This window comes from Berghia stephanieae, chromosome 1 (genome assembly GCF_034508935.2).
Source record: "Berghia stephanieae isolate SIO BIC M18660-M18661 chromosome 1, UCSD_Bste_1.3, whole genome shotgun sequence".
NCBI lineage: Eukaryota > Metazoa > Mollusca > Gastropoda > Nudibranchia > Aeolidiidae > Berghia > Berghia stephanieae.
Window position 1 is genome coordinate 8,224,280 of NC_088360.1, and position 26,063 is coordinate 8,250,342.

At 33.5% G+C, this 26,063-nt stretch overlaps 2 protein-coding genes across 2 annotated transcripts in view; one reads left to right on the plus strand and one right to left on the minus strand.

Annotated features, from left to right (window-relative positions):
* Window positions 1-8,580: 8,580 nt before the first annotated feature.
* On the minus strand, window positions 8,581-19,139 carry LOC144967228 (uncharacterized). The gene is made up of 3 exons (XM_078904179.1): window positions 18,946-19,139; window positions 15,114-15,395; window positions 8,581-14,193 (listed from the first exon to the last, which is right to left on the minus strand). Exons 1-3 carry the CDS (start codon window positions 18,988-18,990, stop codon window positions 13,942-13,944), a joined length of 579 nt encoding a protein of 192 aa, XP_078760305.1. The 5' UTR covers window positions 18,991-19,139; the 3' UTR covers window positions 8,581-13,941.
* A 62-nt stretch (window positions 19,140-19,201) lies between these two features.
* Window positions 19,202-26,063, plus strand: part of LOC144967235 (extracellular signal-regulated kinase 2-like) — a 22,269-nt gene continuing 15,407 nt past the window's right edge. Inside the window, exons 1-4 of the mRNA XM_078904192.1 lie at window positions 19,202-19,569; window positions 22,882-22,980; window positions 23,536-23,656; window positions 25,540-25,670. Coding sequence (XP_078760318.1) covers window positions 19,504-19,569; window positions 22,882-22,980; window positions 23,536-23,656; window positions 25,540-25,670 — 417 coding nt within the window. The 5' untranslated portion in view covers window positions 19,202-19,503. The remainder of the gene's footprint in view (window positions 19,570-22,881; window positions 22,981-23,535; window positions 23,657-25,539; window positions 25,671-26,063) is intronic.

Consider the following 26,063-nt stretch of genomic DNA (forward strand, 5'->3'; position numbering starts at 1 on the left):
GTCCATGGTGACTCCTAGATATTTGTATTCTACTACCTGTTCTACTTTTTCATTTTTAATAGTAATATGGTCTTTTGCATTCTTATCTTTTCTAAAGTCTATTATTAATTCTTTGGTCTTACTAACATTCAATTCAAGGTGGTTATTGTCGCACCAGGAAACAAATTTATTTCTTTCTTTCTTATAATTTATTTCGTTATTATTAGTAATTAGTCCTTGTAGAGTTGTATCGTCAGCAAATTTTAAAAGGGGTATGTTTAAATCTGTGCTTTTACAGACGTGTGTATAAAGTTTAAAGAGCATGGGAGATATTACACAGCCCTGCGGAGCACCAATATTAATCGTTATGTTATTGGAGACATTTCCTTTTACTTGTATATATTATTGTGTTCTATTTGTAAGGAAGTCTAGCACCCAGGAGATGATATAAGGATTAGTTTTAAAAGTAGAAAGTTTATGAGCAAGGAGGTGGGGCTGAATTGTATTAAATGCGGATGAAAAATCAACAAAAAGAATTCTGCAGTAGCTTTTAGGCGTGTCTAAATGTTTGTAGATATTATTTGTAAAAACTAGGATGGCATCTTCTACACTGCGTTTACTTTGGTAGGCAAATTGATAAGGGTCCAAAAGAGGTCTAACATGGTTATTAATTCGTAACAAAATAAGTTTTTCAAAACATTTCATGACAATTGATGTCAGAGCAACAGGTCTCAGATCATTCATTGATTTTACTTTATCTTTTTTGGGGACAGGAATTATTTCTGAATTTTCCAAATACTAGGGATGGAAGAGCATGATAAAGACATATTAAAAATATAAGTATAAATATAGCATAATTGTTCCGCACAGGTTTTCAAAATTCTTCCTTTTATCCCATCCGGTCCAGCCGCCTTCCTTTCATTCAGTCTAGAAAACATATATTTTATCTCACATTCACTGAATTCATTCTCGCATTCATCATTCATACGCTCTATCAGTAATTTTTTAGTCTGTTCAATTTGGTATTCATTATTGGTAGAATCAAAACGGGCATAAAATGTGTTCAGATCATTTAAATCGATATTGTCGGGTACTTTAGATTTGCTTTCATTGTAATTGATAATAGTTTTCATGCCTTTCCAAGTTGTTTTAATGTCGCCTGATTGGAAACTTCTCTCTACTTTTGTTTTGTAACGTTCCTTACTTTTAATAATTTCTTCTTTAATTTCTCTTTGTTTCGTCTTTAGTTCATCTTTTGTACCATTTATAAATATATGCTTTTTCTCATTTAAAAGGGATTTCAGTTCTTTTGTTATCCATGGTTTGTTATTTGGATAACATTTAACTTCTTTTCTTTCACACACTTGTCGCTCACAAAACTTTATATACTCGGACACACCCTCACACGCGTCAATAAAAACATTCCAATCAGTACACTCGAAGCAGCCACGCAACTCCTCACACACACTTTCGGTCATGACCCCCCCCCCCCCCCCCCCAAAAAAAAAAAAAAAAAAAATAAATAAATAAAGAAAATAAAAACACACACACAAACACACATAACGCGGAAATTTGACCGTCAGGCCGTTGATATTCAAAGAAAGAAACTTAATAGGACTGCAAATTTACTGTTGTCATGATGTTCTTTTTAAAATGTTATTCAACTAAATCAAGTAAGCTTACGTGTATAACACACACACACACAGACACACACACACACACACACACACACACACATGGTCTCCCCGCCCCCACCCCCCAAGTACCCGAGGCGACAACGTGGTAATGGTTGAGTTTACTATGGTATGGGAGCTAGAAAAAGAGCCTTAAGCAATATCGGTCACCTTGTTATTTTAATACAAATGACTACTTTCTCTTGTCTGAAAAACCAGGTTATGAACCCCCCCCCCCCCCCCCCACACACACACACAAACACACATAACGCGCAAATTTGACCGTCACGCCGTTGATATTCAAAGTAAGAAATTTAATAGGACTGCCTAATTACTGTTGTCATGGTGTTGTTCTTTTAAAAATATTATTCAACTTTCTCAAATAAGATGACGTGTATCACACACACACACACACACACACACACACACACACACACACAGATGCCCCCCCCCCTTCCTTTACAAGCAATAATATATGCATATTCTAAAAAAGAAAAACCCACTAGAGCATTGATTTAGAGAGCAATATCCACTAAATGTGATAAAATCGCTTTAAAAAGGGTTCCAAGTCAATAGCAACACTAAATATGTCAGATCCATGATGCATGAAAGGTGACATTTCATTTGTTCATACACAGACAACATTGTTAACAGCCTGAGTACGGTGAGATTTTTTTTTTTTTTTCAATCGATTCAGGCCGCCTTAAATAATCCGCCACCAACCCTGTCCAATATGTCCACGCTGTGGGCAAGAACCCGAAACGGCAGAGCATCTAGTCGAAAGGTGTGTTGTGACGATGCTACCAGGCGGGTTCGCGACGGTGCACGAATGCGGACCGGACTTTGCTGATTGGGTCGATCGTCATAACATAATAGTGTGAACCATAAGAAGCTGCTGCCACCAACCGCCCCTGATCCATTCCAAGCATAAGACATTGAAAAGGAATTCTTTTACAAGTTGCAAATATCATTTCAGACATACACTTTATGCCGACAACAATGTTACTTAACCACTACATACAGAGATGATGATAAACTTTTGGCACAAAAGCCATGCCGGTCTCATGTTGTTTGTTTTTGTTTGTAAGGGTTTTACGGCGCTTGCAACGCATTAAGGTTATATCAGCGTCAGTAAAAAGGAAGAAAATGGGATAGTAAAAAGTTCTAGAATTACAATTCAAGCACAAAAGAAAAGGTAAGACAAAGGGGAATTGGTTCAAATAGGGAACAGATGTAGATTCCAAGAGCACACCGTCAAAGCACTTAGTTACTTTGAGATCACCTAAAAGTCTCATCCAGACGCAAGCACAAGTCCCAACTAAGAGGAATGCACTCAAATGTTTAACAATCATATAATATAATATGTAAACTAAACATAATATAATGCATAACAGAGAGATGATTTACAAGGAAAAAAAACATCATCTCCCAAACTATAACTATACATTCGACTGTTTCCCTCCCAGCCAAGGAACTCCGGCAAGGATCAGGACAAAACTAAGTAATCTCATTCCAAGACATTGACAGGAAACAATTGGAAAACGGGCATGGGGGGATAGCACAGCATGTAGGCTGCCCACTATGGGAGGTCAGGATCCCCACCCAGATACCGGTCTCATGCCTTATGCTAAAACTTATTGGTTGTTGCAACCACGTGCTCATGAAACTTATTAACTTATTATTAGATTTAAATAAATTGCAAAGCATAGCCATTCCAAAATAGAAAAAAAAAGATTAAATCAAAAATCAACAATTCATTCTTTCTTTCCCAAGTCGATTAAACTTCCTGATAGTAATATATTATTTCACGATAAATAGATACATTTATATATGATAAAATGCAAGCGTAAAGGGAGGAGAAAGTGAAGGAGAGAGAGAGAGAGAGAGAGAGAGAGAGAGAGAGAGAGAGAGAGAGAGAGAGAGAGAGAGAGAGAGAGAGAGACGACGACGACTCCACGAGAATTTTATATGACTTTCCATCTCTTTCATTTAATCAAAAGTGTTTCATGCTTGTAAGCATTTTGTATGTATATGCATAAACATTTGTTAAAAAGTCCCTAAAACATAATCTTGTCCCTTCCCTTTCCCTTATCCCGTTGACACCATCTTATTCAAGACACAACAACTCGTCTTGTGTCACTCTTGACACTTTGCGCGAGCCTGTCTGGGGTGAACAGATGTCTAGGTTGACCGTTTTGTTTAGGCTGACTGACCAGGCTGTCTCGGCTGACCCACAGAATATTATGTGGGCTGACCAGCCTGTCTAGACTGACGTCTGGGAGTTAATACGGATACGGAATTCATACAATTGAATACAGGTGTCAAATTATGACTTACGACATGATCGCGTTGATTTTTCCACCTGAGGCATGCTTCATGCATGAAATAGTAAAACAACTCTAAATTTAAAATTACTGTAAACCAAAAAAAAAAAAATAAAAAAAAAAAAAAATAAATAAAAAAAATAAAAGAAAAAGGATTTTTTCCCCATTATTTCTTTTTTTTTTTCTGACATGCAGACATGACGGCGAAAAATTAAAAGCACTAAATGAAGTCATATACGTATTCGAATTGAGTGAAGACGGTTGAAATTTTCCTATTATTTTAGAGAGAGAGAGAGAGAGAGAGAGAGAGAGAGAGAGAGAGAGAGAGAGAGAGAGAGAGAGAGAGAGAGAGAGAGGGATTTCTTTACTCTGGCTGGTCTTGTTGGCACAAATAAAGTTCAGATTCAGATCCAAAATCTTTGTACTTATCCTATATCTTACTTTTTTCTGTTGCTAAGATGACTTGAAAGTAAAAAATGCAAACGCCAAGTAACTCTTAATCTCTGGTGCGTTGTCTGGGTGGGATTGATTATAGTGGTCACAGAACAGACTCGTGCGTAGGTTGCTCTTGGGATTTACCTATTTTTATTCTGTTAAAAGAAGTCCTCTTGGTCTTTTATTTATTTATTTTTTTTTTTTTTTTTTGCGGGGGGAGGAGTATTGGTCAACCCTGTTTTTGTAATATTTCGACTATAATCTTACCTTTTCTGGGTGGGGTTCCTGATCTCCCATAGTGGGCAGGGAGGGACTTACTCTGTCTTCTATTCCCCCACATCTGTTTTCCAACTTGCTTTCCGTCTTTGTCTTGGAATGAGATTACTTGGTTTTTTCCTTGTCCTGGCTGAGGGAAACTGTCAACTGTATAGTTAGTTTTGGGAGATTATATTTTTTCCCCTTGTTAAGTAAGAGAAAATACATCCCATCCATTAATTCAACCACACCTTTTGTCAACACATCAATTTATCCAGTATCAGTTCATAAAAAAAAATATTTATCAGCAACCATGAAATTCAAAAAGAACATTTCAAGATTTAAGCAGGAGTAACATTATGGAAAACGAAAATAGGATCAAGACCCCATTACCGTCTTTGCATTAGTCATTATCCATTAATTATGTGAATAATAAACCATGAATGGTGTTGCCATCAGCCTAATCTAAGTTCTCACTATCAAACACAAACCTTCTTCTCTGATATGCACTGTATTATGTTTTCTATATAATATATATGATTTGTAAAACATTTGAGTGTATTCCTCTTCGAAGGAATCCCTTGCTTGTGTCTGGATGAGACTTTTAGTGATCTCAAGCTATGTACTTTACTCTTGGAATCTACACGTACATGTCTCTTATTTGAACCAATTCCCATTTGTCTTACCTTTTCTTGGGTAATTCTAGAACTTTTTACTATCCCATTTTCTTCCATTGTACTGGCGCTGATATGACCATAATGTGTTGCAAGTAAAACCCTTAAAAACAAAACAAACAGTCTTTCTTTTCTCGGACCTGAAGTAACTGCATAGAGTTTGAAACACCTTTATTACTCCTAGAAACAATCACTCTTCATTCAATAAACAGTGTTCTTAACGAGCGAATGTCAAAAAGTCTGAAAATTCTTGACAGCAAGTTGCCCCCCCCCCCCCCCCCACAAGAAATCAATCTTGACCAAATTTCCAGCTTGGTAAATTACAAGCTGTAACTTATGGCCCTATATTATCAAGAAAGGAAAAGGGTTTTCACTATAGCGAAAATAGCAGAAAAAACAAACCCGCATTCCTTAGTTGAAAAACAAGATAATAGAAAAAGCCAAGATGGCTACCAGTGGTGATAATGGTGATTAATTTTTCAAAAGGGAGGATAATTTTCTGTCCGTCAGCCAAACTCAAATCAATTTTTTTTAAATGACATATCAAACCATATTTTGGTGATATCGTGTTACTATCATACACACATCTATTCCACTGGTGGTTGGTCTATTGAGCGAAGTTGCTTTGTGCCGCCCTATATTTTTCGCATAATGTATCCAATTATAAAAATTTAGTAGATACTGCTTTTCGTCATACATTTTAGCATATGGTGCTTTTCGTCAACACTTGTGCGTCGCTCCTTATCTGCAAGACGCGAAGGTGCATCATCACGGACGGCTCTCATCTGTCCCACCTTTGTCTAAACGCAGCGACAACGTGATTACCCGAGGCGACAACGCGGTGATAGTATGGGGACTATAGGTCACCTTGTTATTTTAATCGAAATAACTACTTTCTCTTGTTTGACAAATTAGATTATGAACACCCACTCCCCCCCCCCCCCCCCCGCCCCCACGCACACAAACACATAACGCGCAAATTTGACCGTCACCCTGTTGATATTCAATGAAACTGAATAGGACTGCCTAATTACTGTTGTCATGTTGTTCTTTTTAAAATGTTATGTGTTTGTGTGTGTGCGTGGGGGGGGGGGGGGGGGGGGGGGGTGGAGTGGGTGTTCATAATCTAATTTGTGAAACAAGAGAAAGTATCTACTAAATTTTTATAATTGGATACATTATGGGAATTGGTTCAAATAAGAGACATGTGTAGATTCCAAGAGTAAAGTACATAGCTTGAGATCACTAAAAGTCTCATCCAGACACAAGCAAGGGATTCCTTCTAAGAGAAATACACTCAAATGTTTTACAAATCATATATAATATAGAGAAAACATAATACAGTGCATATCAGAGAGATGATTAACAAGGAAAAAAAATATAATCTCCCAAAACTAACTATACAGTTGACTCTTTCCCTCAGCCAGGACAAGGAAAAAACCAAATAATCTCATTCCAAGACAAAGACGGAAAGCGTGTTGGAAAACAGATGTGGGGGAATAGAAGACAGAGTAAGTCCCTCCCTGCCCACTATGGGAGATCAGGAACCCCACCCAGAAAAAGTAAGATTATAGTCGAAATATTACAAACACAGGGTTGACCAGCACCCGCAAAAAAAAAAAAAAAAAGACCGAGGACTTCTTTTAACAGAATAAAAAAAAGTAAATCCCTAGAGCAACCTACGCATGTGTCTGTTCTATGACCACTATAATAAATCCCACCCAGACAACGCACCAGATCCTCGCCAAAAAAGATATGCTCAATTGTTTAAGATTAAGATTAAGAGTTACTTGGCGTTTGCATTTTTTACTTTGAAGTCATCTTAACAACAGAAAAAAGTAAGATATAGGATAAGTACAAAGATTTTGGATCTGAATCTGAACTTTATTTGTGCCAACAAGACCAGCCAGAGTAAAGAAATCCATGAGAAATATTATATAATATGTATATATATATATATATATATATATTATATATATATATATATATATATATATATATATATATATATATATATATATATATATATATATTTTGTTTGTTTGTTTGTTGCTTTAGGTCTCTTCCAACACAATTGAGGTTATATGAGAGACCGCTGAAACAAAAAAACAAGCAATCTAACAAAAATAGTACAAATGTCAATCAAAATCATAACCTAAAGATATCATAAGCTAAATTATAAATAACCAAGAACAAACAGGCAGAGGATTTACAGGAAAAAAAATATCCCCTGTCAAAAATACAATCACAAACCAAAGAAGCAGGATAGGCTAGTAAAGAGAAGAAGAAACGACATCACTATCGGATCGTACACCCATGCGAACATCATAGGTATATGATTCAAGGGTGATGCTCCCATCCAACCACCCGCTTATATATATATATATATATATATATATATATTATATATATATATATATATATATATATATATATATATATATATATATATATATATATATATATTATACATACATACATACATACCCACTAAATGGTCGGAAAGCACTTCAGCAGGGGTCACAAGCTAACAGCAACTCTTAACAAGTAGGACGATACATAATGCCTGTTTTTCCCCCGTTCTCAACAGACTGCTGTAACCAGCAAGTACTTATTCTACACATGAAAGCAGCGAGAGAGTGTGAGTAAAGAGCCTTTTGCAAGTCTGAACTTTGTGCGTCCAAGAGCGGGACACAAATCAGGAACCAGCTACTGGTTCAAAGGCGAGTATCATGCCACAAGAGCACAAAGCCGCAAAAGAAATAGCAAGGGTACGGACTGCTGATGAAGAATCCACCAACGCAGGAATGACTTAACATTCCCCCACCTCAATTAATGGGAATTCCAAAACAACACCATGAACATCAAGTAAGCTAGCTCATTGGCAGGCAAAGGAGAGTAACTCACCGCTACATTTTCAGATCATCTCTTTGGGATTGGGATTTTGTCTTGTAAAATAACAAAACAATCCTTTTTGCATTTTGACATGGAAACTATTACTTTAAACATTGGTAGCTTAAGATAAGCCCCAACTTATCAAAAAACTTAAAAACCCGAAAATTTATAGAAATTGAGGCCATTGAAATTTATCGATTTATGAGGGGAAACAAAACAAAACACCCCCCCCCCCCTCCCACCCCTTAACTTATTAAAAAAAAAAAAAAAAACGAAAACAGAAGACTATTGGAAAAAAAATAGAACAAAACCATTCCCTTAAAAAATCAAATCACATATTAAGAGTTTGTGTAAGTATAAGACTTTATTAAAAAAAAAAAATTAATAATATACAGTATTTACAATTCAGATTACAACGTTTATAATATAAAAAAAGATGAACACTTTTTGATACATGGCAGTTAAAAGCTGTAATTACTGTTAGCATAAAAAGGCCTGAGAAAAAAATAATAAATAGAGTACAAAGCCAAAATGCATAAATATTTCATATAAATATATGTACAATGTTCAGGTAGATTTGAATTTTAACAGCTAAGTGACGTTAATTATTGTCAATCACATCATAACCACCAATCTTAAATGCAAATTCAACATGACAAATATAGCTGATATTAGGTAAATTGAGACTTGATGGACTAATCAATAAAAGCAAGCTTAACAGAAAAATACGAAATAGTCCAAGGATTATAGACACTCTTTCTGCTCTTACAATAAGTACCCTACAGAGTTATCAAAAAGGACGAGTCCAAACAGGGAAGCCTGTTTATCGACACACATCTTATACTTGTCAATTAGGTATTATTGTCTCTTTAGAGGTTTTATAGCACATGAGATAGACTTAAGTTAAGTCAGCACCAGTGAAAAGGAAGACAAAATACATTAGTCGAAACATTTAGATCCAGCTAACAAACGCATAAAAAGGTGGGGGCAAATTTAACAGAGATCAAAAGTACATTGCAGCACTTGAGAAGACTATTCAGTCGTTTGCACCAGAAAAAAAAGAAATACGATGGGATATTCAAAAGCTGATAAATTTGTTAAGATTGCTCACAAGCACACAAGAAAAAATAGAAGACGCGGACCCCAAGAGCAATCTATCCATCAGTCTAGATGAAGACCAACCAAGACAATAACATAAGATCCCGCCAGAAGGAGACATTCCCATATAATAAAAATACTTAGAAAAGGTTCACTAACTCACACATATATAAGTGAAGTATCAAAGCCATGATAAGGGTAATATCCAAACCCTCTAACTCGAACCATAAAAAAAAAGACACAGAAAGGGGACGACAGATTTAGAAGGGTAGAAAAAAGGACACAAACTTCCCGCATTGAAGGGAGACGGATCTTTTTTTTTTTAAATCATGATAAGTAAGAGAAAATACATCCCATCCATTAATTCAACCACACCTTTTGTCAACACATCAATTTATCCAGTATCAGTTCATAAAAAAAAAATATTTATCAGCAACCATGAAATTTAAAAAGAACATTTCAAGATTTTAGCAGGAGTAACATTATGGAAAACGAAAATAGGATCAAGATCCCATTACCGTCTTTGCATTAGTCATTATCCATTAATTATGTGAATAATAAACCATGAATGGTGTTGCCATCAGCCTAATCTAAGTTCTCACTATCAAACACAAACCTTGTTCTCATCAACCTGTATTAAACACAAACCGTGAACACTTCTCAGTATTTGCTTTCCTAAGACAGCCAGGGATAGAATACAATTGAGTTTGAACTCTATAATAAGCAGCTAGAGTTGAGTATGTTATGGAAGAATATTATATAATGGAGTGAACCGGGGAAGATGTTATTCACACTGTAGACCTACAATGAAAATGACTAACATTACTATCATCAGATCTCAAGTAACAGCAACAATATTAATCCATTCAGTCTGAAGTGACCTTTGCACCTCCATGAGCAAATCTTTAAAAATGAATCTTTGGATTAGAATTAAAGCCACATAACAATGATTGACTAGCTTGTTGAAATAAAGACAACATTGGATATCATTTTACCGTGAAATCCAGATAGTAAAAACATACAACTCTGACCACATTCAGATATGGAACTTAACAACCGCCATTGTGGTACAACTTTTGTATTTGACAATAATTGCAGCCTAACACTTATTCGTTGAAATGCACGGGGCGACAGAAAAAGTTTGAATCTGTGATTGTAGTTTTAGAACAAGTATCACGCACTTTTTGATATGTATGGTACGTAACTAAGACATGGCTAGCTATTGGGCAAGAGTGAAGGGACTCATTATGTGGCACTTAGGCACAACTAGCTTGATAGGTAGGGTAGGGGAGAGACGGTTGCATGAGCTTGATCAGCTACCGGCATATAGGTGTATTGGAGAGAGAGAGAGAGAGAGAGAGAGAGAGAGAGAGAGAGTGTCAATTTTATGAAAAAGTTGCAAAGAAAATGAAGGGAATAAACTGTGAATTTGAGCTCAGTCAATGGAACTAAGAATTATACGAACATGCTAGACTGTATTATCAGACATCAAGAACACTCTTCTTGACTTGAATGGATCTGTCAATTGGAGGATCAGATACTAGCAGTGAAATAAATAACCCAACATATATCTTTCTGATAAAAGCTCTTATGAGGATGTGCCAAAAAGTCATTTGCCTAACATTCACAAACAAAAATACTCCAATAATAAGGCATTTTGAAAAACTAATAATAAAATTTGCTGACATAAAGTTCTCAGGGTTGAATGTATTCTTTAAAACAAAAATTTGGGTTGGGGGCAAAATAAATCCGTTCTGCCAATGTTAAATTTTTGCTGACGAGCACAGAATTTCTGGCAAATCTAAAAACAATCAAACTAATTTTTATACACCTAGCACTAATAATCTTCCCAAACTTTGTTGTACTTTTCTAATGGAAGATTTTGCAAGCTATCCCTTACAATCAATCATGTCTTTGTTTTTTTAAATGAGATGCACGTCTTCCTACCCTATTCCGATATGAGAAATAGCTTTGTTGCCACATCAAAACATTGATAAAAACTTTCCTTATTTTAAATCAAGTTAGAAGCATTTAATCTGACTGGTGAATGTTTTACGAAACCCCGGTTTCACAATAAAAAAAATAAGCTGTCCAACTCAAATCATTATCAAGGACTTAAAATTGTTATGAGTTGATAAAATATAATTCAACCTTAGAATTACACATGATAGAAAAATACAGCTTACATTCATTAATAGTTAATAGTTGAAAAATGAAATGCAAAGTTCAATATTATGAGAAAAATATAAAAAGCAACGTACACAAATCTGATCTTCCAAAATGAATTCATAACATGAAATATAATCTTTGACAACGACTAGGAATGAATATGAGCAATTTGAATCCTAATGCGTAAGGCACAATGCAATGATAAATGTATGCAAGCACCAATCTCAATGCAATGGTCATGAGGCACAAATATTCCTGAGTTGTGGAAGCATTTTGAAGCTGTATAAAAATTGAGTTTGTTCAATTTTCATTAAATAACATGTCTACAGTTAGATTTCATACCCACAAGTCATGAGCATAGGATTTAAAAAAAAAAACAAAAACACTATGGCAGAGTAAAGGGAAATGAAAAAAAAAAAGCATAAAACTGGATACAATAAGAAAACCAGACTGAACAAAAATTCCTTATAAAAATTATAATAGAATCAGGGACTATTTTAAATCAACAGACGTATAAAATGTGCTCAAATAAACCGGGGAGAGAGAGTGGAGTAAACAATGGGTTTAAAATGCTGTAATGAATTTTATAGTATATAATAATAATTTTTAAAAAAGAATAAAACAATCAGACCCTAAAACAAACTGCATTAGAGGATTAATTTAAATCAAAATGCAGACATAAAATGAACTCAAATAAACTGGGAGGGGGGGGGGGGGGTTGGGGGTGAGGGGCTATAAAGACATCATTTAAAAAAAAAAAGTTAAGACCTAAAAAAAGTTGCATTAAAAGTCAAACTATCGATCAGATCAATAGAAAAGAATTATTTTTGGAGTTATCATCCCATTGCAATTTCTGGTCTTCACAATCAAAGGATAATAGGGGAAACTGTTGAAAAGCAAACTAATGACCACAATGAAATACACATAACCACACAAAAACAACTTAACACACATAAAACCAAACCAAAGCAAACAAAAACCGCAAACAGTCAACAATCCGACTGATATTGATGACATAATGACTCCATATTGTCAATTGAACCTAATTATTTTTTTATATGTCTTGAAAACAAATTTCTGGGGAATTTCAGGGCAATCAACCTCCAGATTATACAAGTAAAAGTAATCAAAGAAAAAAATAAAAAAAAGAAAAGAAAAGAACTATGTAGAAATGTCTAAAAAGCAGGTTTGGTTTTTGAAGCAACATACTTGTTCTTTAAAATTAATAAATACATCAACTTATCTAATAATTGTTCTAAAATGTTATGACAAAAAGTGGAATTACCATTAAGGATTATAATAAAAGAGAAATGATGGTAAAATGTGAACAATTACAAGAAAAACAAGTTCAACTGAAAATATCCAAGTCGAAGTTACCTTCTATTCCCCCTCTTATAAAACAGACAAATTAAGGAAGAAAAGTTAATTAAACGAAAATGGAATGATAAACACCGTTTAACAGCTTCCTCTGCAAATCACCAAATTCATCATACTTATATCATGGTGACATAATATATATAGTGTTCAATGCGATGTAAAAGTATAAATGAAGGATGAATATCGATATCATGACAACACCTGCCAACCTTTCAAATTGAAATACGGGACATTGGAACTTCCATTCCAAAACTCGCCTCAACGATGATGGAATAATACTAATTACTGGATAATACCTCTGTAGAAGTGCTTCATTAAGCAGGTTGTATTGTAAACAGTAAAAATGCAAATTTTACGCCAATGAGGAGAAGACGAATGAGTAAGATTAGCAATGAGAAATTCAATTAAAAAAGAAAAGTCCTTTCCATATTCATAATGGTCCCCACAGAAATAGGGATGTGTGGCAGATCTGCAAGGTTTAAAAAAAAAAAAAAAAAAAAAAAGAGAGAGAGGATTCATTTCAATGATAAACTGTGAAATTCCATATATGGAAAAAATAAAATTGAAATCCTACCCTAATGATGTTTACAACTGAACTGCAATGAAACGCACTAGTTTCATCAAATGGAAAGAAATACAACTTTATCCACTGGATGTGACAAACATAAACTATTAATCTACTAGAAATATAATAGGCATATATATAGATGCTAAAGGAAAGTCAATTCTGATTTAAATCCCAACAAAAACTGCCACAGACACAAGAAAGCGTGGATAATCGGTGTAATGTTGACGGACTGTATTGGCTATTTGGACCGTAGATGCTTGCTAATGAATGGAAACTTCTACCGATATGAAACATCTATCTAAAACCATGACAAAAATGTTAATTATGCTGTATTCAATATCCTACAAAGATTAGAAATGGACAAAGACAGTTTTTACTATCAAGTGATCTAGCAGTTCTCTTGTTACAAGACTACTAGTATATAAGCATACAGTGATCTCATCACTTAAATATAATCTCACGACATAAAAAAACAAGTATAAGGAACACATTTTTTAAACAGCTGCTGGATGCTGCATTCTATAGAGTTCCCAGAAAAGACGAGACCCTTTCCTGGAAGCTGAAACTTCTGGCTTTCCATCACTGATGAAACCCATTTTACGAAAGAACTTGACAGCGGACTTTGCTCCTTCCAGTCTGACAGGACGATCACGATCTTCTTGTAACATAGAATTCAAAGCCTCTTGAATCAATTGGGATCCAATTCCCATTCTTTGGTAGTCTTTATCTACAAAAATAAAGGAGATCTGAAAAAAAAAAGACAAATAGAACTAATAATAAAAAATATATTCAAGAAACCAACCCTGAAGCAACTTTGCACGCAATGCAGTTTGGAAGATCTTACAAACTTACATGACGTGCAAATAGTCATTATCGCAATAAACTGAAAAAAAACAACCAAATAAAAACCCCTGACTTAATGATTTTGTGTCATACAGCCTGTCGAGCCACCAATTTATCTCAAATTCAAACCCTGTAATGGTAGCAATATCTTGAAACCTCTAGGAATTAATGCTTTGAGTTGTTTGTATGTCAATCGGATACTCTATGGACACTCTGCTTCTTTAACTTTAATCATAACGTAATCATGAATTCAGTCATATATTGCTTTAACACAGAGAGATGTTTTTCAAGAAAAACATCTAATACACGAAGGAGTGTGGTAACCTACCAAATCGTGCTCCACCAATCAGCAGTTAAGTGTTTTCACTTATTCTCATCTCAGGACAATTGTTGATTTTCACCATTCATTCTCTGATATATTAATATATGTTCCACTTGCTAAAGGTTTGTAAATGTCCTGGTTCATAAGAGTTCCTAAAGAAATCCACTTTCTATATTTATATTATTATTACTATCTAGGCACTTCCTGGGATCATTATTTAATGAATTATCAGCATACAATTCAAAATTTTAAACTACAGAGAGACAAAAAGAGAACTTAATCTTGACAATTTCAAAGAGATCCTTCTGCTTCCATTAAATAATGATCCCAGGAAGTGCCTAGATAGTAATAATAATATAAATATAGAAAGTGGATTTCTTTAGGAACTCTTATGAACCAGGACATTTACAAATCTTTAGCAAGTGGAACATATATTAATATATCAGAGAATGAATGGTGAAAATCAACAATTGCAAAGTTTATCATAATAGACCAACTCACCTTGTGATAGTAATCATCCATGTAGTTGTAACTCTTCCTGGGATTCTTTAAAGACTTATCACCGGCTTTGTAAGTTATAACTCCAACTGCTTCTGGTGGCTTTGATGGGAATTGAGAATATGCAATGACGAGTCTGTGCCCGGGTGGTATGTCATATCTGCTTCTGGCAACTTTACCAGAGACCTTCCTGAATTTTTCATATCCATCTTCGACATTTTCATGCTTCACAAATGTGACAGGTTCAAGTTTAGGGGCCCTGTAGCTTCTGACAAGATCCCAGTCCTGAAAAATAAAATCAAAAGTAAAAAGTAAGGATGAAAAATTACAGAACAGCTTTCTGATTTGAGAGAGAGAGAGAGAGAATGGGTAGGAGTGAGGTGTCTGTTCAATGTTATAGTTATCATATAACGTTATGACAAGTGTAACTAAATGACAAATTGCCATATTTATGGACAATAAAGATCTATTATTATTATTATTATTATTATTAAAATTACTGTTACAGGAAAGGGCCAAAACAAGATAACATACTTAATATTTCAAATTGGATAGTGGTGACGAAAACAAATCATCTCCTCGTTATGAGTTGTGGTGTTATTCCCACCCCCAGCAAACTAGTCTGGATCTTTTGTTTGCCGACAGTGAATGAATTTGGAAAAGAAAAAAATGCTACAAACTATGACAAAGCCTGTTTGAAGTAATAGTGAGAAAAAGATATTTTTTTTTCAAATATTTCAAATTAAAGTATTCTTAAACGAAGTGGCAATTCAGACTCAAGTCTGAATAGTCTCCTGTGGCTGTTCAGACTCTAACTTCAAAGTGCATGCGCATACAGAGGGGAAGACGACAAAATGTGGGCAGTAGGCAGAGGATGGAACTGATAAAGAAATAGAAAAAGAGTTCAGAAGAAATTCTGTTTTGCCCATATCACACTGACTCAGCTCATACCAATACTCTGGACTGGAGAAGGATTGCTCACACTATCAGATTATGTAATTTTTTAATTATTTATTTTTGTCATGATTCTATTTGGACATCGTGTTATGCTGTAAGAAAACCTGTTAATTTATACCAGATACTTTGACTGACTTTTGAAGAGCTTTAACTCTGTTCTTTTTAATTTCTATCAGAACATTCAACTGATCCATGTTTTTGTCTTTCTCATGAATAATGAGTCCCAATTGCCACGGGAGACTATTCAGTCGAGCCCAAATAGTCGCAGCCATTTAAAAATTCTATCATAAAAGGGTTAACCTAACCTTCCCCAAACAAGAAAGAGAAATAAAACTCAATATCCTTAAAATCAAAACACTACCAAATCAGTGATTTGTGATGAATAGCACCAAGTACATAATTCAATACCAAGTAACAAATAAATAACATCACTGTTTGAGTATTTGTTGTATCCACAAAGGCTGGAAAAGAGCATTCACTGAAAAAGTATTTTCTGCATGTCCAACCATTTAGATCCAAATATAATTAAAATATGATGGCAATACTTGATTTTGATAGATCAACTCTTCCTGGTGCTGTGGTAGCAAAATGGTGCAGAGATTTCGTCCCTTTATGTTTTAAAGAATTTTTTACTGAGAAAAAAAATGGTGTTTTGAAGACACGAAGGTTTTACTTTTGTCTTTGGAATGGATCAGTTGAGGTGAGTGAATCAACAATTTTCAATTGTTAAACTCTTAACCTTGTCACTAACAAAAATGATTCAAATTTAAAAAATAATTTCCAGGGTTATTTCCTGTATATGATATCACGTTATTTTCATGTCATTAATGCGACAAAGAAAATTTAATTCTAAATATCAGACAAACTTTGATGTCTACTACTACAAATTTGTCCAAATGACTAAAATTAGCTAAGAAATTGATTGTTAATTGTGAAAGAAAGTGCTTGTGAATTGTTGTGATACGAAAATAACTTAACGAATGACATCATTTACAGAAAATGACTTGTAAACAAAGTTGGACATTTATTCTTTTTAAATCAGATAAAATGTTGAGCATTTATATTTTTTAATGTAGTGACAATCCGGACTTGAGTCTGAAAAGTCTCCCGTGACTATGTGGACTTCAATGTGTGGGCGTATACAGAAGGGAGGACGTACACAATGTGGGCAGTGGGTGGAACTAATAAAGAAATAGAAAAAGAGTTCAGAAGAAATTCTTTCTCGCCCATATCACACTGACTCAGCTCACACCCCAAATTTGGATTGCAGGATTGTTGCCTGTCTCACATTATCACAATGTTTTTTATTTGGACATCTGGTTATGTCGTTAGAAAAGCTTTTCATTTAGACCACAGTCAAATTGACCGACTTTTGATACTTTTGAAGAGTTCTCACTATTTTCTTACTTATTTCTATCTGGACTTCCAATTTATCAATGATTTTGTCTTTCTCATCAAATATAGCGGGTTTATTACACACTACCTTCTGATCGTTACTAAAATCATCTGAATAATCTGTTGATTGTACATGCGCATTGAAATTAGAGTCTGAATAGCCATGGGAGACTATTCAGACTTGATTCCGAATATCAGCAGCCATTTTAAAATTGTTGCTCAACACACTACCTAATGTTGCCACTTTAGGTCTATTACAACTAAATAATAATGAAAATAAGAACAAAGGCGACCACAAAAAAAAAAAAAAAAACAAAAACAAAAAAAACCCATAAATAAATAAAAATAACAGTTTAAAAAAAAATAGAAATTGAAAAAAAAATGAAAACAAGTTTAAAAAACAAAACAAAAAAAAAGTAATTAATTAAAAACAAACCTGAGCCTAACGTGTGTGATAAATAAACTCAGACAATTATGATAAACTACTATTGATAAAAAATATGATAGCAATAATAATAATAACAAACACCTATCCAATAACATAAAATCAAAAAAAATAATTAATTTTTAATCCAAAGTATCAAGAAATATATATTTATATCCATGTCTAAAAGAATATTTTCAATAAATTTATTAAATAAAAATATACATTTCTAGAAGAAAATTATTCTTTCATTAAATGCTACTTTATTTTTTTATTTTAACTTTAAATTTCTGTCGCATGTCAAACTACGCTTGTTTTATAGTTTTTGGTAACAAAGACATACATACAGACCTCATAAAACATAACGCTTACTTTTGTGACCTTATTTTTGCGTCGACAAAATACCGAAACACATGAACGATAAAAATACTGTGGATTGCGTTTGCGCAACCGAGGTGCAGAAAAACGACCTGTTCATTGTTAAGATGCACCATCAACGGAGGTGCAAACACTAAAACTAAAAATGAAAAACTTTCCCAGAAATAAAGGAACAGTTTGCTTATTTAAATTTTTAATTTAAATATTCTCAGGCTTGAGAAGCTCTAGACGTCTAATCTACACAATTGTTGAGTTTGTAATCTCACATTTCAAGCTTAAAAAAAAAAGATAATTATTGGAAACTTATCAATAAATCATTTTGGACACGTTTTCATCGACAACAATGCTGACATATAATTTACTTTTTATTTTTATGAGTTCAGATGTTGTTAGATCCTCGTTTTTACGGAGTTAGAATTCCTAGAGTTAGAGCTACTGACAGTTTAAGTTTAAGTTTAGGTCCATTTGTCTCTTATTCGTATATCCATATTCTGAAGCACGAGTCAGTTTTTTTTAAACAATCAAAGTTTCAACAAGTTGCCCGAGTCTGGAAATAATAGAAACTATCCCCATGCCATGGCCTTTTCCACACACAGTATTGTCTAGGGAGACCTCTACACATTTTTATTCTTTTACTTCTTAGCGTTCTTGACAACAAAAAACAGTAACAGTTAAACTTACTATTCTTGGTCGCACAGACCCTTGCACGTCCTGGGCTTCAGCCATTACTTTTCCTTTTAAAATATTTGACTGTCATTCACTGAACGGTATGCAGTTTTATGGTAACGATCTGAAATTACCCGGGCCCTTTCCCCATTGCGTGAGATTGAGTAACAACCCTAAAGGCAGTTGAATGGAAGTTCGACAGTTCGAACAACATAGGTACAATAGCTTCCGGTTCAAAGGAAGGGCGATTCCATAGCAACTTGGTGTAATCACACAGAAAGCGATGATGCTTCGGTAGAGCACAATGTTGACAAATATTTCATTAATATTGCTACGCAAAAATTATTTATTTGAAACAAAATTCTGAATTTACTTCAATGACCTGTTTTCAGATTTAAAAAGTTGTTTTACACACGTAAAGTTAGCATTTAAAGTGATTGAACATTAATTTATTAACAGATAACGGTTCTGTTTTGACACTAATTTTTACGCGTAGTAAACTGGTGTGATATATTCTTCCGTCCTCCATTACAAGATTCATGGTGTCCAAAATTCCTTTCTACCCTTAGCAAAATGAGCTCCGAAATAGAGCCCCACATCACAAAGAAATATGAAATTAAGAAACGTCTTGGTAAAGGGGTACGTTTTTTGCTTCCTAATTTACATTTAAAGGCTCATACTTTTCAAAAGCCCCTGAAAATAGGGGCGATTTGTCTTGAGTTGCCAAGGAAGCTTCTGCTTTTCCTGGTGATCTTCTGCTGTCTTGTCAAGACATTTCAACACGCTTGTTTCAAGTCATCCTTGTATTCATCAATTTCGCTAATAATATCATCACATACCATCCTGGTTACGAATCGTAATGAACGTTCAAGCCACGCGATTTCTTTTTCGTTTTAAAATTATATTATATACACCCGACTTTGACTTTGGTATTGATTTCCTAGATTCTCTAGCTAGCTAGATAGATAGTCATTAGTTATTAGTAAAAGGCCGGTAAATCGTTTAAAGAAGCCCATAAATATATATCTGAATCTGTTATTTTCCTTTTTATGATTATCTATGCTTGATAAATTTGATTGTTACTTAAGTTAACTTGTATATTTCGAATTGACAATCTTTTTTTTTAAATGGTTCATTATGTCTCTGATGGCGATCGAAGAAGGGAGAGGGGAGCAAATCTCTTATATCTAGATATAAGCATAAATGGTTTCAATATTAAGTTTGAAACTTGTTTATGTATGTTTTATTGGTGACTAGTTGCATAATGATTATTTCCGTTCAATGGACGTGATGATATGTTAATAAATTCAAAATGTATGATTCAAAAAGTGAGTGGATAGAGTGCTAGTCTATCGCAAAGTACTTTCCATCAGATCTAACAAACCCAGCTACCCAGTCACTGCTGGGTGGACCGTCACTGCACCCGAGATCGAACACGGCCCCTTTGTGTGTGAAGCGAGTGCTCTACCAACTGTGCTATTGTGACCCTTTATGATTCAAGTGTTAACTAAAATTTGAACTCAATTAATAGACAATATATTTTTCGACTTTGTAAGAACTCCACTGCGCTTTTTATTTGGGCACAGAGAGATATTTTATGCATTTAATATCCTTCTGTATTTTGCTCATTTATTGTAGAATTATTTCCGAATGTTAAGGGTGGAAAATGGTTTATATAAATTTTAAGTAATACCGTTCAAAATATTGAAAGGAACCACTAACTGCTATCAATTCAGTGCAAGTACTCCCACCTCATTGTCATACTTTCTAACTGGAAGGTTGATGCACAACCGACGTGCTAAAAATTATGTCATCTGATTTTGATTTTTCTATAAAATCATCACGATGTCTAATCAATGTCATAATACACGCAAGCCACCTTTATGTCAATTGTATAAACACAAAAAGCAAAATTTGGTGATGATCAGTTCAGTGGATTTGGAGCCGTAGTGTTACAAAAAAAAAAACAAAAAAAAAAACAAACCAATTTGCCAAATATATAATAAGATATGGGGAAAATATTGATGATTAATATATATATATATATATATATATATATATATATATATATATATATATATATATATATATATATATATATATATATATCAGGTAAATGATGAGAGCGAATGCTCGAAACAATATTGTGGAAGATGATCACAATTATACTGGAAATATTTTATAAATAGCTCCTTTTACAAAAAAGTTTAGCACTATTATTTCATAGTTTTCGTTTCTATAATATATATAATATATATATATATATATATATATATATATATATATATATATATATATATATATATATATATATATATATATATATGTACAGTAAAATTACTTTAAACCAAAAGAAGCTAAACCGAAAAATACCTTAAACCGCTAAGAATTTAATAAATTGTACAAGTTTCTTCATTATCTTTGTACTAATTCTTACGATGAACCGAAATACTTCTAAGCAGGACTTTCTTTAAACCGAAACAACTTCAGAGTACCTTCCCTTTTTCTCTTTCTCTATTTTTCTTTTAAAATTCGGGAAGGCGGTCACACGTAATAATGCCCGGCGATATTAAACAAAGAGCGTAAGTATACGATGAGGGTGAGGGGTGGAATGGGGGGGGAGGGGAGGGGGGGGGGGTAGGCAAGCACTTCAATCGCTGCACTTGGGCTTGGCCAACACCACAATCGCGCAGACTGGATAAGGAAGACAACGGGTTCCTGGCAGGCGAAAAATTAGGAAAGAGAGAGAGAGTTAGGTTGTAGAATCACGTAAGCGAGATGTTCTCGCTCATGTGTTGATGCTTTGGAACTGACAAATTTTCAACATGACAATATGGGGGGGGGGGGGGTTTAACCAACTTACTATTGACATGCCATTTCATTTCCACTTAGTTTAAATGTGTGTGTGTGTGTGTGTGTGTGTGTGTGTGTGTGTGTGTGATGGGCTAAAGGGGAGGGGGAGGTTCTATGTAATTGGGCCTTTGAACCTAATGGCTTTTCAACAAAAGAGGGGTGTGTAGGAGACAGCTTAGCATTGACACTCCTTTTCATTTCCATTTCACTTCACCTCTGAGTAGCTGCACATCATTCATTATCAATTATCACACAAGAACTTTCGATCTTATTTTAGCTTTACATTTTACTAAAAGATGTCCAAAAGAAAGCAATGTGCTTACACGTTTGAGTTTAAAATCAAAATACTATGTGAGTCAATGAAAAAAAAGTTGATCAAGACGGAGATATGTAAAAAACACGGCATCCCGAACTCAACTCTTACAACAATTTTGAATGGAAAACGAAAATCCCCAAAAATATTTTTAAAATACACGCAAAAAAAAAAAAAAAACCAATTAAAAAAATAAAATTTAAAAATAATAATTGTTTTTAATGGTTACGAAGATGGCATTTATTCAACAACTCCATTTAAGGGGAAACCCATGATACGATTAAATGAGCAAATTCCTTAAATAGTTACTACCCTTGAAAAACATCGCAAAACGGGAACTTGCTTTAAACCAAAATGTCTTTAAACCGAAATGGTTTTGAAGGTCCCCAAAATTTTGGTTTAAAGTCATTCTACTGTATATATATATATATATATATATATATATATATATATATATATATATATATATATATATATATATATATATATATATATAATATATAATATATATATCAGGTAAATGATGAGAGCGAATGCTCGAAACAATATTGTGGAAGATGATCACAATTATACTTGAAATATTTTATACATAGCTCCTTTTACAAAAAAGTTGAGCACTATTATTTCATGGTTTTCGTTTCTATAATATATATATATATATATATATATATATATATATATATATATATATATATATATATTATATATATATATATATATATATATATATAATATATAATATATATAAAAATATATATGTATATATACATAAATTTTACTTCCAGGCCTATGGAATCGTCTGGAAAGCAATCGATAGAAGATCTGGTGAAGTTGTTGCAGTCAAAAAAATATTTGATGCCTTCAGGAATCAGACAGACGCACAGGTATGTCATTTTTTTATTTGTTTCAAAATAGAAACTTTTCTTATATGCAAATCGAACACAACTGAAAAACTATTATATTGCAAATCTCAGAATAATCTGTAAGTATGTAGAGTAATAAAGTGTTGAACAGTTTTATTTACATGAAACTGTTTAAAAAGAGAAGTGAAATTGGCCTTTGCGCATTGAGGTAATAAAAAAAGCCAATGGTATATTTTAGAACCAAAATCTCTTTGCTAAGTTTAACAAGAACAGAAATTCCAGTGTCCCTGATTTGATCCAAAATCTTGAACCAGACACCTCATTGGCTTTTAAAAATACAAAAGTTATTTTGATAGCACCTTTGCCTTTTGGCATAATTTAAAAAAAAAAAGGTAATTGTAGGATTTATTTAAAATAATTTTTAATGGTGTTATTTTCATTGTCACTTTTGTTTTCTTTGTAAACTTTGGAGAATTATAGAGTTGGATGTAGCAATTTATGATGTTAACAATATCATAGTAACTCTGAACATTTTTATTATTTTGTTCTGATAAGCATGACTATTTGTCATTTTAGAGAACATTTCGAGAGATCATGTTCCTTCAAGAATTTGGCGACCATCCTAATGTTGTAAAGCTCCACAATGTCATCAAAGCAGAGAATGACAAAGATATTTATCTGGTGTTTGAATTTATGGGTAAGTATATATGATAGTTGAAAGAATGAGGAGCAAGATCTCTCCAGAGATAAGTGATGGGCTGGATATGGTAAATGCAATTTTTACCTTGAAAACAATAATGCAATGGTCAATCGAAAAACAAAGATCACTTTATCTATGCTTCATTGATTATTCCAAAGCTTTTGATTCAGTACAACACGAAATGCTCTTCAAAATCTTAGTAAAGATCTGTGTAGATAGCAAAGACCTTCGAATTGTGAAAAATTTATACTGGAATCAAACAGCGTGTGTCAAACTTGATAACGAAACATCATAATTCTTTAACATTGAGATGGGAGCTAGACAAGGTTGCGTCCTACCACCGGACCTTTTTAACATCATAGTGAAAACATAGATGTAAGGGAAAGGAGTCTAAACAAAGTGGGCATGGACTTCTTTTCATTTGTTAAAATATGAGGACTTCCGCCATGCGCAGAGCCATTTCCATTTTGATGGATTACTGGTTCTAAATCTCAAGTGTTTACCTTCAATACCTCTTAATTCGGAATATACTCTCGGAAGACTTTTTGATTTTTGCAATCATAAGAGTTGTTATGATCTAAAACTTTATCTCAATGATAATGGTAAACTTTAGGCTTATAAAAGTCACATTACTTTTCCCCTATAAGTGTTAAATTAGGAACGATGGACCCTTTTACTGCAGACTTTTAAGCAAGTCAATTTAAAAAGTTTTACTTTAAACTTATATGTATGATATGTATGTTTTTCCAAATAATAATTGTCACGAAAAAATATTTTTTTGTTTCGAAATAACATCAAGTATTTATTCCATAGCAAATATAAAGAAGCCGTTTACAGTCAACAGTTATGAAGTGACTTCCGCCTTGTTTTTACACTAGTGTTGGGCGATATCAGAAAAGCAAAGGTGGAGAGATGGACCTGAAACTAAATGTTAAGAAAACCGAATGCATGGTGGTCTCAAAGAATGACAATAACATGAGAGAGTCCATCAAACAAGTAAAGAAATTTAAATATTTAGGCACTATGACGCATATGACATAGAGGATATAAAAGAATGGTATCAATTGCAAATGTGTTTCATAAAATGCGACCAGCTCTGTCAAACAACAACCTAAAGTTAAAGACCAGAATGAAAGTAGTGGAAACATATTATAAGTACCTTTTTATGCAGTTGTGAAACGTGGACAGTTGACAAAGAATATACTATGCGGTTAGAGGCATTTGAGATGTGGATGTTTAGAAGAATGTTGAGGTTATCATGGACAGGCAAGTATACGAACAAGGAAGTGTTGGCGAAGATGAGAAAGGGAAGAACATTGATAGATACCATCAGAAAGAGGCATTTGTAGTCTCTAGGACATATGGAGAAGAGATGGAATAGAAAAGTTGGTAACATCTGGGATGATCGAAGGAAAGAGAGGTAAAGGGAGATGAAGAATGACATATTTAAATAACTTAAGAATGGCCAAAAGTGATTTTAAAAGCAACGCAGACTTCATGCGCACTGCAGAGGATTGTGATATGTGGAGACAGCAGTGATTGTTATAACTCAAACTTGAAAGTCTATTTCTCTGCAGAAAGAGAGAGAGAGAGAAATTGAGCAGATGGAGAAGCTAGATTAAAAGCAAATAGATAAAAAATGAGATAGAGAGAGAGAAAGAGAGAGATAGAGAGAGATAGAGAGAGAGAGAGAGAGAGAGAGAGAGAGAGAGAGAGAGAGAGAGAGAGAGAGAGAGAGAGAGAGAGAGAGAGAGAGAGAGATATGGGGGGGGGAAGGATTTTTATGGTTTTATATGTTGTATGTAAAGCAAGTCATTTTTCTCTTAATATGCCTAAATGATTTGCTTCATTTCAATGTGTTTATATCCACTAATTTTCAGAGACGGATTTACACAATGTCATCAAAAGAGGAAACATTTTGAAAGATGTTCACAAAAGATACATTATGTATCAATTATTTAAGTCGACAAAGTATTTGCATAGCGGGAATGTCATTCACAGAGATCTTAAGGTAAATTGTATTTTTGTTTCTCTTTTTTATTTTTCCTTGGCACTGAAAACATATAAAGGTAAAAATTATTATTATTATTGTTATTATATTATTATTATTATTATTATTATTATTATTATTATTATTATTATTATTATTATTATTATTATTATTATTATTATTATTAATATTATTATTATTATTATTATTTTTTAATTTTTTTTTTTTTAATATTATTAGGGATATATGTTGTCTTTTCAAAATAAAAAAAGAAGAGAAAATTTGTTTTAAAAATTGGCTAAAAAGTGATCGAATTGGGCACACTAACAGTTGTAATAAATTATTGCTTTATCTTGAAGAGGTCAATAAATTTCTTCAATCATAAATTACATTAAATATGAAATAAATATTTTC

Excerpts from the sequence above, each read along its gene's own strand:
- LOC144967228 (XM_078904179.1), bottom strand. The coding sequence starts at position 18,990 with ATGGCTGAAGCCCAGGACGTGCAAGGGTCTGTGCGACCAAGAATA. Across the intron at positions 15,396-18,945 it reads GGTCTGTGCGACCAAGAATA|GACTGGGATCTTGTCAGAAG; the intron begins GTAAGTTTAACT and ends TTTATTTTTCAG. Across the intron at positions 14,194-15,113 it reads TGGATGATTACTATCACAAG|ATCTCCTTTATTTTTGTAGA; the intron begins GTGAGTTGGTCT and ends TTTTTTTTTCAG.